Source organism: Heterodontus francisci, chromosome 5 (genome assembly GCF_036365525.1).
Source record: "Heterodontus francisci isolate sHetFra1 chromosome 5, sHetFra1.hap1, whole genome shotgun sequence".
NCBI lineage: Eukaryota > Metazoa > Chordata > Chondrichthyes > Heterodontiformes > Heterodontidae > Heterodontus > Heterodontus francisci.
Window position 1 is genome coordinate 27,731,301 of NC_090375.1, and position 12,046 is coordinate 27,743,346.

Below are 12,046 nucleotides of genomic sequence, written 5' to 3' on the forward strand. Positions count from 1 at the left end.
CCAATGTAACAGAAATATGATTGGAGAAACAATATTTTTATTTAATACTTCAGGTGGAATGTTACATGACCCCAGTCTACCAGTTTGCCCTTGCATGCAGGAGGCTGCTTATGGGATAATCACAAGTAAATTGCCCACCATCTTCCATTCATTAATGTAAAATCACAGACAATACACCCACAATTTTCAAATAAGTTACCATCTGCCTATGAGGCCCCTCCAATAAGGTGCAGCCTAGGGAAATTTATTTTAAAATATTCCTTATGGCAATCATTTTATTTTAGAAAAAATTGCAATTTATTTCTAATACCAAGGGTACACTTTGTTAAATTTAATTCTATCAATGTCATTTTTGATTCTAATCCATCATCTATATTCTTGTGGCATTCGCATTTACCTAATGCTTATATTGTTCTATAATAAATTTCTTTACAGATAGATGCTGCATCGCCATTTCTTTTCAGATTCTGCATCTCTCCTTCTAAACAGAGAAGAACATAGATGACTTTATTTATCTCCATATGATACAAATTGCACTTTTATTAATTAAAAAGCATGATATTCCATTTATATTGGACAGTGATACAGTTTTAATAAGATGTGTGTGGGTACACATTTTTTCTACACTTTTCTAAAAGTATATATATATTTATCCAGAGCTGTTTATTGTACACTGCAATTTTTCATCTCTCTAGAGTTAAATTTTATTTCCTTTTTTTACTGTAGAAAATAGAAGCCAGCGGTAAATGGTCTAATTATTGTTTCAGGTTTTGGATCGTGGTTGAGAATAGGTGATCAGTGAAAGTCAATTGGTTCGATGTTATTCACTGCTCTCATTTTGTTGATTCTTTGAAATTTGCCTGCTCATTTAAGAACAAAGAACAAAGAAAATTACAGCACAGGAACAGGCCCTTCAGCCCTCCAAGCCTACGCCGATCCAAATCCTCTATCTAAACCTGTCGCCTATTTTCTAAGGGTCTGTATCTCTTTACTTCCTGCCCATTCATGTATCTGTCTAGATACATCTTAAAAGACGCTATCGTGCCCGCGTCTACCACTTCCACTGGCAATGCGTTCCAGGCACTCACCACCCTCTGCGTAAAGAACTTTCCACGCATATCCCCCCTAAACTTTTCCCCTTTCACTTTGAACTCGTGTCCCCTTGTAATTGAATCCCCCACTCTGGGGGAAAAAGCTTCTTGCTATCCACCCTATCTATACCTCTCATGATTTTGTACACCTCAATCAGGTCCCCCCTCAACCTCCGTCTTTCTAATGAAAATAATCCTAATCTACTCAACCTCTCTTCATAGCTAGCGCCCTCCATACCAGGCAACATCCTGGTGAACCTCCTCTGCACCCTCTCCAAAGCATTTAGTTCAGTATTGCTAGTCTTGGCCAGAAATAAAACACGCTTTTTGATTTGACTGTACAATTGAGGGAAGCTGTGTTTCCCATTAATGACTTTAACAAGCAAATATCAGCTGTTAGTCTCATTTAGAGTCATACAACACAGGAACAGGCCCTTCGGCCCATTTATTGCCCATGTTTATTAAACCCGTACTTGTAGGGATAGGACCGTTCAGATCAATGGTAAACAAAGTGAGCAATCTTTTAGGCTTTCTACTGGCATGCCACTTATTTTGTTCATGTGTACCTTTTCCCTTACAAATTGTCACAGAGGAAAATGTGCACACCTACAGAATCTTGGAGATTCTGTCTTTTTTTTAGATCTTTTGTGCATGTAGCTGTTTTTGTGCACTTTTGTCTAATTGCTATGTTCTGTGTCATTTTAACTTTTTGTACTGCTAGCTGCTACACTGAAGCTACCATGCTGTACTCACGGCAGTCAACTCTAGATGATATAGATGATATTCCTAAAACAAGTGAGCGTGCTCGACCTAGGCTTCGTAAAATGTACAGCGTTGATATGTCCTCCTCATCGGTTGAAAGTTGCAGTATAGTGTCAAGGTGCCTTATTCATGCATGCTTAATTTCAATAATTAATCTAATATTTATAACATATGCTTATTTAATATTATATATATGTTTGTATAATGTGTTCGGGCATGATTCCAACTTTTAAATGCAGGTTTCTACTTTGCAAAATGTATCAACACTACAAGCTACCTGATCCTGGATGTGATAAAGTTAATGTTAGAAAATGGTTAATCCCAATGATGCTGAACTAATGTGCCAAAAGCCACATCGTCATTCAGATCTGCACAGACTTTTCCTTGTGTGCTACCTTCAGACTACACTTAGAATTGCATAGAATTACACAGTCAAGATTCGGCCCAACTGATCTATGTCGGTGTTCATACACCACACAAGCCCCCTCCTACTCTAACTATCTCTTCCCACCCTGCCCCATATCGCTCAATTCCCTTCTATCTCAAGTATACATCAAGACTCCCCTTAAATGCGTCAATGCCAAGTGTCTCAACCACTACATTTAGCAGTGAGTTCCACATCCTTACATGAAGAATTTATTTTACATTTGTTATTTGATGAGCTATTGACTGTCTTATATTTGTAGCCCCTTGTTCTGGACTCCCCACAAGTGGAAGCAATTTCTCCACATCCACTCTATCAAACCGTTTTGTCATTTTAAAGAACTCTATCAGGTCACCTCTCAATCTTCTCTTTTCCAGAGAAAAGTGTACCAGCCTGATCGTTGTATCCTTCCAATTCTGGTAACATCTTTGTGAATCCTTTTATCTCCAATTTCTCCAATGTTTCAATATCCTTTACATAGTATGAAGACTAGAACTACACACTGTAACTCCAAGTATGGTCTAACAAAACTTCATTATGAATATAGCATTTCACCACTTGTCTACATTTTGGACCATGAATTTGTACCAGCAGACATTTGGGGTTCAATAAATATACTGGAAAATGTTGAATAAAGAATATTTGTCAGAATATTTGAAACAAGGGTATCGTTTCTGGCCATTTTAAATGCTGCTCCTTTCAATTATGTGTTGATTTAGATTGCTGCAACATCTTAGTTGGTGTAAGAACACGCATGATTCCAATAACTAACCTCCAAAGACCCTCAATTATCAATATTTTGGAGAATCAGAATAAGATGAATTTTTAACACCTTACAATAGCATTCTTCTTCAACAGTGCCAATAATGGCTGTGTTCTATAAGGACTCCTGTTTGAATCCACACTTGAACAGCTGAACCAGAATTTGTAGCATAGGGACTTTCAGGCACGTCTTTGGGGCTGATTTATGTTTGGTCATAAAATAAAAAAATCTTTTCAATTATTTTGTGCAATGATAAAATAGATACAATTTTTAGGGAGGGAGAAAGAACTTCGCCTTTCATTATTTGAGTAGGTAATGTGCACTTATTGGTGCAATACTAAGGGGTGCAAATAAGGAAGGTCCAAAATTCTGTCTCTTACCTGTGCTGAATTAGTCAATGGCGGAGATGCTACAGTTGTTTGTAGTGCCTTAAGAAAGGAGAAAATCAGCAACAGCAACTTCTTCTGCTTGCTGCCAGCTGGAAAGTGTTTGCATGTTTGGTGAGAACAGAATTGGACCCACAGTGATGCCTTTCATTGTCAAGTAACCTGTTAACACTTAATACCTAAAATTACATGTCAAGAATGGCCACTTTGGCATGGTACCAGAGGGTTACCGATTCCAGAGAAATTGTACCTTACAATGAATTATTGCCACTTGGGAAAAGGCTGCAAACAAAAGAATTTTTAAAAACGTTCAGTTCTGAAGAATAGAGTGCAATACAAAATAGATAAAATGATATATGTGCAATATTGTCTTTATCTTTTTGACTATACACAGGTTTCATTATATTTCCTCATTTTAATCAAAACAGTGCCATTTGACACACTAGCATGGGTCCATGTGTAAATATGTAAGCAATCTTGGCATGTGGGATGAATATGAACATGAATATGCACATGAATCTGGTGCCAAAGAAACAGTGAATCTTTTCCTACTCAAAGCTATCAAAATCTGTTGTGACTTGTTGCTTAAATAATAATGGAAATGTTCAAAACTTTTGAATGGGAAAAGATTAAAATTGAAAATCGCTTTGAAAGGAGGAATGATCGGCTACAAACTGAATCTTATAAAAGTGATCATTTTTTTTCTTAGTGAACCAACACAATGCACAATGTTGTATTCACGTCAAGGAACTACGGATACAATTGAAGAAGTAGAAGATGAGCAGGATGAAGAAGCAACAATGCCTGTATGCATAACCGATACAATGACTGAGGAAGTTCCCCCTTCGTATAGCAAAGCTGTTAGCCTTGATCGCCTATCCTTTAGCTCAGATTCAGCTGGTGAAAAACACCTCATGGCACTTACCCCAGATAGCAAAATGGACATATTGGAAGATGCTATCTTTCCGAACCTAAGCCATGAACTAACAGCAAGTGAACTGCTTCTTAACAAGTAAGGTGAAATTTCAAATACATTTTTTTTTATTGAGCCAGCATACATCTGTAATGTGATACCAATGTCTTACATTTCAGAATGTTTTATGATGAAGAGTTAGAAGAGTCAGAAAAATTCTACAAAGCCCAGCCTCGAGCTCTACTTCTGTTCTTTGCTCTGTATAATACCTTGGTAGCTCGTTCGGAAATGTTGTGTTTCTTTGTCATTATATTGAACCACATGGTTTCAGCTTCAATGATTACCCTGGTACTTCCTATCCTCATCTTCCTCTGGGCTATGCTATCTGTGCCCAGGCCAAGCAAACGCTTCTGGATGACAGCCATTGTGTACACTGAGGTATGTAGAATTTTTTGGATTGTGTGACTTAATTTACTATTATTGTGGCTAAACATAGTTTTACAATACTGACGGAACTGTAGGAAATTTGCCTGTTCGATATCACTGGAATAGGAAAATCCAGGGCAATTAGGGATGGGTAACAAATGCTAGCCTTGCCAGCGATGCCCACATTCCATGAAAGAATTTAAAAAAGTATAATACCAGTTCTTTACAAAGCACTTGAATTATCAAATTAAAGCTCTATGGTATATGTGGGGCTGGGCGGAGGGCGGGGGGGTGGTGGGGAGTGGGGCTGGGCGGGGGCAGGCTTGGGGTAGAGAGGGAATTGAGAAAAGCTCAAATACTTTAGGAGATGAGAATACAGTTACAGTGTATGTGGTGTTCCTAAATGTATAATTGTGGCTCATTTGGTCGTACTTTTGCCTCTGATACGCAATTTATAGGTTCAAGCCACACCCCATAAATGTAATACATAATTTAGGCTGAAGCTACGTGTGAATGCATTGCTGGAGGTAAAGCTATTGTTTTATTTGCAGTTTGTGGGACCTTACTGCTGTGTTTTCCTACATAAATATAAATGTTTACACTTCAAATGTAAATCCATTGGTTGTAATTTTTGATACCTTAAGGGTGTGAAAGTTTCTTCAAAATGAAAGAGCTATTTCTATCTTCTACTTAAGACCCTGAAAATTCTATGGCCTCATCTATGTCTTTGATGCTTTTAGACTCGACTATTCAAATGCTGTGCTGACCGGCCTCCCATCTTCCACCCTTTGTAAGGGTTCATTCATACGAACATACAAATTAGGAGCAGGAGTAAGCCACTCAGCCCTCGAGCCTGCTGCACCATTCAATAAGATCATGGTTGATCTGATTGTAACCTCAACTCCATATTCCTGCCTACCACCAATAACCTTTCACCCCTTTGCTTATCAAGAATCTATCAACCTCTGTCTTAAAAATATTTAAAGACTTTCCTTCTACTGCCTTTTGAGGAAGAGAGTTCCAAAGACTCTCAACCCTCTGAGGGCAAAAATTTCTTCTCATCTCTGCCTTAAATGGGCAACCCCTTATTTTTAAATAGTGACCCCTAGTTCTAGAATCTTCCACAAGGGGAAACATCCTTTCCACATTCACTCTGTCAAGACCTCTCAGGATCTTACATGTTTCAATCAAGTCACCTCTTACTCTTCTAAACTCCAGCAGATACAAGCCTAGCCTGTCCAACCTTTCCTCATAAGACCATTCCAGGTATTAGTCTAGTAAGCCTTCTCTGAACTGCTTCCAACACATTTACATCCTTCCTTAAATAAGGAGACCAATACTGTACACAGTACTCCAGATGTGGTCTCACCAATGCCCTGTATAACTGAAGCATAACCTCCCTACTTTTGCATCCAATTCCCCTTGCAATAAATGATAACATTCTATTAGCCTTCCTAATTACTTGCTGAACCTGCATACTAACCTTTTGCGATTCATGCATCTCGGAGCTCTGCAATCTCTCACCATTTAGATAATATGCTTCCTTTTTATTCTTCCTGCCAAAATGGACAATTTCACATTTTCCCACATTATACTGCATTTGTCAGTTCTTTGCCCACTCTCTTAAACTATCTATATCCCTTTGTAGCCTACTTACGTCCTCTTCACAACTTACTTTCCGACCTATCTTTGTGTCATCAGCAAATTTAGCTACCATATCTTTGGTCCGTCCATCCAAGTAATTTATATAAATTGTAAAATGTTGAGGCCCCAGCACTGATCCTTGCAGCCCCCCTCTCATTACATCTTGCCACCAGAAAAAGATCCATTTATTCCTACTGTTTCCTGTTAGCTAGCCAATCTTCTGTCCATGCCAATATGTTGCCCCCTACACTATGAACTTTTCTTTTCCACAATAACCTTTGATGTGGTACCTTATCAAATGCCTTCTGGAAATCCAGGTACAGTGCATCCACCAGTTCTCCTTTATCCACAGCACATGTAACTCCCTCAAAGAACTCCAATAAATTGGTTAAACATGATTTCCCTTTCACAAAACCATGGTGTCTCTGCCTGATTACCTTGAATTTTTCTAAGTACCCTGCTATAACATCTTTAATAATAGCTTCTAACATTTTCCCTCAGACAGATGTTAAGATAACTGGCGCTGCCCGTATCCTAACTTGCACCAAGTCCTGTTCACGCACCGCACCCATGAAACCCAAAATCTGATATGTTTTTCTAACTACTCTCTCAATATGTCCTGCCACCTTCAACGATCTATGCACATGAACCCCCAGGTGCCTGTGCCCCTGTATACTCCTTAGGATTGTGCCATTTAGTCTATATTGCCTCTCCCTATCCCTTCTGCCAAGATGCATCACCTCACACATTTCTGTATTAACTTCCATCTGCTACTTGTCTGCCTGTTCTGTGAGCCTATCTATGTCCTGTTGCAGTCAATTGGTATCATCCTCACTGCCACACCTCCAAGTTTGGTATCATTAGAAAAATTTTAAATATTACTTTTGTAGATATATCAAAAAAACCAGGGTCTGAGCAATGAGCCTTGGGGAACACCACTGTCTACCATCCTCCAGTCTTAAAAACAACCATTTACCACAATTCATTGTTTTCTGTACTTAAGCCAATTTTTTTTTATCCAAGCTGATACTAACTTACCTATTCTATGAGCCTCAATTTTGTTGTCCAGCCTTTTATGTGGTACTTTGTCAAACTCTTTCTTAAAATCCATATAGACAACATCCATTGTTTTCCCTTCATCAAACTTCTCTGTTACTTCATCAAAAACGTCAATTAGATTATGCAGACATGATCTGTCTTTTACAAATCCCTGCTTGCTCTCATTTAATAACTCAAACCTCTCCAAGTCCTGGTTGTTTTCTTTCCATGATTATTGTTTTTAAAACCTTACCCATCACTGATGTTAAACCGACTTGCCTGTAGTTACTAGGAATGTCCTTATACCGTTTCTTGAATAAGGGTGTCATCTTTGCCACTCTCTAATCCCCTCGCCCGTCCCATGTACTTAGGGAAGATTGGAAGATTATGGCAAGCCCTTCTGCTATCTCCACTTCAATTTCCTTTAGCAACTTGGGGTGCAAGCCATCTGGACCACTCTAAGCATAACCAATCTTTCCAGTACATCCTTTCTATGAATTTTCACCCCATCTGTTACCTCAACCATCTCCGCTTCTACTGATATTTTGTCAGCATCCACTTCCTTCGTAAACACCAGTGCAAAATGCTCATTAAGTATTCTAGCCTTACCCTGAACCTCTAAGCATATATCACCCTCTTTGTCCCTAATCAGCCCCACCCTGCCTCTTATGACCTGGACAGGTTGTGTCTGTATTCATTGGAGTTGAGAAGGATGAGAGCTGATTTGATTGAAACATATAAGATCCTGAGGGGACTTGACAGGGTGGATATGGAAAGGATGTTAGCCCTTGTGGGAGAGACTAAATCTAGGGGCACAGTTTGAAAATAAAGGGTCTCCCATTTAGGATGAGGAGAAATTTTTTTCCCTCAGAAGGTCATGAGTTTGTGGAACTCTCTTCCCCAGAGAGCGGTGGAGACAGGGTCATTGAATGTTTTTAAGGCAGAGGTCGACAGATTCTTGACAAACAAGGGAGTCAAAGGGTATCAGGGGTAGTCAGGAAAGTGGAGTTGAGTCCACAAACAGATCAGCCATGAACTTATGGAATGGCGGAGCAGGCTCATGGGGCCGAATGGCCTACTCCTGCTCCTAGTTCGTATGTTCGTATGCATACTATTTGCATGCCAGTGGAGGTTTTTTGGGTTCCTTTTTATGTTAACTGCCATTCTATTCTCATATTCTCTCTTTGCCAGTCTTATTTTCCTCTTCACTTCTCTCTCAACTTATTATATTTGATCTGGCTCTCACTTGAAGAATTCACCTGATATAACTCATGCACCCTATTTTTCTTTCATCATATTCTCTGTCTGCCTCATCATCCAAGGAACCCTTTTGTTGGTTCCTTTGCCTTTCGACCTTGTTCAAATCTCTCTCTGTATTTGGAGGCCTACAGAATACCCCCATTAGCATGATCAGACCCTTTTTGCTTCTCAAGTCTAACCAAATGGATTCTGTCCTTCCCACTCGATGGCATCCTCCTTTTCCAACCCTACAATGTCTTCCCTAATCAGTACTGCCACCCCACCTCCATTTTTCCCTTCCCTATCTTTTCTGAACACTTTGTATCCTGGAATATTAAGTGGCCAGTCCTCACCATTTTTAAGCCATGTTTCCATTATTGTCACTGCATCATATTCCCACACAATTTCTGCTTGTAGCTCACCAACTTTATTCACCACACTTTGGGCCGGATTTTGTGCTCATCCCGACAGCGGGTTTTGTGGCACAGGGGGCCAGAGAATCGGGCAGAATCGCCCACCATGGAACCCGATGCCGGGAATCCTGTTGCAATTCTCGCAGGGGCGGGATGGGCTGATGACAGTCTTCCTGCCCAGAAGCCAAATAAGGGCATCTTCCTGCTGCCGCTGGGATCTTACCAACAGCGGGAGGGGGAGCTTTCAATGCACGGGGAAGACATCTTTGAAAACAAAGTGCTCTCCCTGAAGGCTTGGGGGATTGGGGTGTCCCTCCTTTGTGGGCAATTTGTGCCCACGGAGGACCCCCACTGGGAACAAATGTACCCCCGGAACCCCCCTCCCCCTGGACATAATGCCGACCTCCCACCACCCCCTCGCCGCGACCTTCTGGACTGGCTCCGGTGACCTCACCTCACCTACCTCTTATCCAGAGTTCCAGCGTTGGGCCTGGGTCTGAGGCCTTTGTAGTACTGACAGTGGCCACCACTCCCTGTGGCGCTGCCGATACTGCTGAGCTGCCGGCCCTGTGACTGGCCGACAGCTCTTGAGGGCGGGATCCCCATTCCCACTAAGTGTTTAAAGGGATGGGGATCCTGCCTCCTTAAACTTTGACCCCCAAAGACTGGAGGATCACTCTGGAGATCAGAAAGAATGCAGAGTTGGAGTTCCGGCCTGGCACCAGAAACCCCACCTCCTGCACAAAATTCCAGACTTTGTGTGTTGACATATATGCATTATAAACCTTTTCTGTATTCCTCATAGTCCTTCGTCTGCTCCTATCTAATATGATTCTCCTTCCTTCTCTAGTATTATCCAACACTCTCGTTCCTTTATGTACCTTATTCCTCTTTTCTACTTCTATATGCTGGTGCCCATCCCCCTGCTAATTTAGTTTAAACCCTTCCCAACCACACTAGTGAACCTCCCTGCGAGCACAGGGTTATTTCATCTGCTTGGGGAGTTAGTGACATGAGGTCATCAGTGAAAATTGTCACTAGAAGCGTTAGAAGTGAAGTTAGTAGACAGAATTTGGTAACCACGTGGAATGCTTTGCCAAAAGGAGTAGTTGAGGCAGATACTACTCTTTTAAGAGAAGATAATCATTTGAAACAAAGGAAGTTAACAAGAGGGCAGTGAAATTCATTTAGATTTGTCCTTGCAGGGAGCCAGCACAGACATGATGGGCTGAATAGCTTCTTTCTGTGTTTTCAAATTCAATGGTTCTGTGAAAAGCAGCCTCATATCCTGTAAGGAGTTTGACCAGAATTCTGACATAGAAGCAAACCTTACTTCCCTGATTATTTATTCCCCATAAAGTAAAATCTAAACTGTGGATGACTGGAATACAGACTTAGACTTAATTGTTAAAACAATACACTGACCCTTTTCCATATTTCCCAATGAACTAGCAATTTTAGTTTTCTTGAATTAGGCTAAGTGATAATACAAATGTGACTGCTATGCAAAACTATGTTGCATCATCTTCTTACAGGTAACAATTGTGATCAAGTACTTTTTCCAGTTTGGATTTTTCCCATGGAATGCAAATTTAAGTATAAATCGAGAAAAACCTGATTTTGTCCCAAATATAATTGGTATTGAGAAGAAGGAAGGCTATGTGCACTATGACCTTGTACAGCTGCTTGCCCTGTTCTTTCACCGATCCATTTTAAAGGTAATATTCTGTCATTTCGCTTCCTGAAGGAAAGGTATGCTGTTGATCTGGCATCTCCGTGCAGATGGTTGGAAAAGCTTATAATGTAAGGCATTGAAAAGCAGATGTACCACACCTGTCCACCTGTCATAAAATATAACGTACGGAAAAAGCAGGAAAAGCACAGAGCTGGTGAAGGATTATAACTGGAGCATTAACTGATTTTGTCTCAAAATTTAATCAGCTTCCTGAGTAGTTTCAGAATTGTTTGTTCTTGGGTTGGATTTTACCAGCCCCTCTATGGCATTGGTCTTGGCAGGGAGGCCCATAAAATGCTAGCAGGAGAGGCCTGCTACGACCCATGATGCCGAGAAGGCCCCGATGGATATTAACGATGGTGGCAAGGCCTCGGTGCGGTCCCCCCGCCACTTGGCAGCCGGGCGCTTCATTAAAATATTCAATTGAGGGTAACTAAAATGCAGATGAACTTACCTGCTGCCGCCAGCCATCCCATGCAGATTTTACGGCTGCCAGCCGAAACTCACACACCTTCAGAACTCCGGAGTTCTGAGGTGAGACACTGGTGGGGAGGGGGAAGGAGTGCAGATTTCAGGGCTAGAGGGGTGGTGGAGCAGGGAAAACTCTTTTTATTGGCTGTGGGGATGGTGGGAAGGGGTTGAAGGGCAAATGTTACGTGGTTGGTGGGGGGGGGGAAGGTCGCGATGGCAATAGAGTTTATTCAGGGTCGGTGGCCCTGAAACAGACATTGTGGTGGGGGGAGGCAGGTGTCGGTCGTTGAAAGGGCCTCCAGGTTGTAATAAAATTTTTGATAACAAATGTACACAAATTCCTCTTTAAATATTACAATTTCATCTAAGAGCTTGAAGACCTTTAAAAATGGCGCTGGCGTCTGCGCAGTGGCGCCGGACGCCGTTGCCGGGAACGCAGCAGTCGCCCCCTCTACATCATTGGGAGCAGCCATTACACCCCCTCCATTTAAATATCATGGGGGCTCAGCGGTGGCCGGTCCGTGTGGGCAGGTTGACAACTTCAAAGTGTGCCACGCGATATGCGGAGCACTAATGAAAGTCAGTCCCTTATTTCAGCATGTCTATTTTATTGAATGGATGCTTCACCCCACCCTCCCCCCACCCCCGCCATCACCCCCCACACAGAACTTAAACATAGGCATGTGCATGGTCACACAGTGGTGTTGAGTTTATGCTTTGAGTGCAATTGGCGATTGGGAC

At 41.4% G+C, this 12,046-nt stretch overlaps 1 protein-coding gene across 1 annotated transcript in view; it reads left to right on the forward strand.

The window, feature by feature from the left end:
* The window catches only part of LOC137369779 (piezo-type mechanosensitive ion channel component 2-like), a 1,207,705-nt gene that overhangs the window by 1,083,275 nt on the left and 112,384 nt on the right, over positions 1-12,046 (forward strand). Inside the window, exons 39-42 of the mRNA XM_068031235.1 lie at positions 1,813-1,971; positions 4,136-4,438; positions 4,519-4,777; positions 10,635-10,817. Coding sequence (XP_067887336.1) covers positions 1,813-1,971; positions 4,136-4,438; positions 4,519-4,777; positions 10,635-10,817 — 904 coding nt within the window. The remainder of the gene's footprint in view (positions 1-1,812; positions 1,972-4,135; positions 4,439-4,518; positions 4,778-10,634; positions 10,818-12,046) is intronic.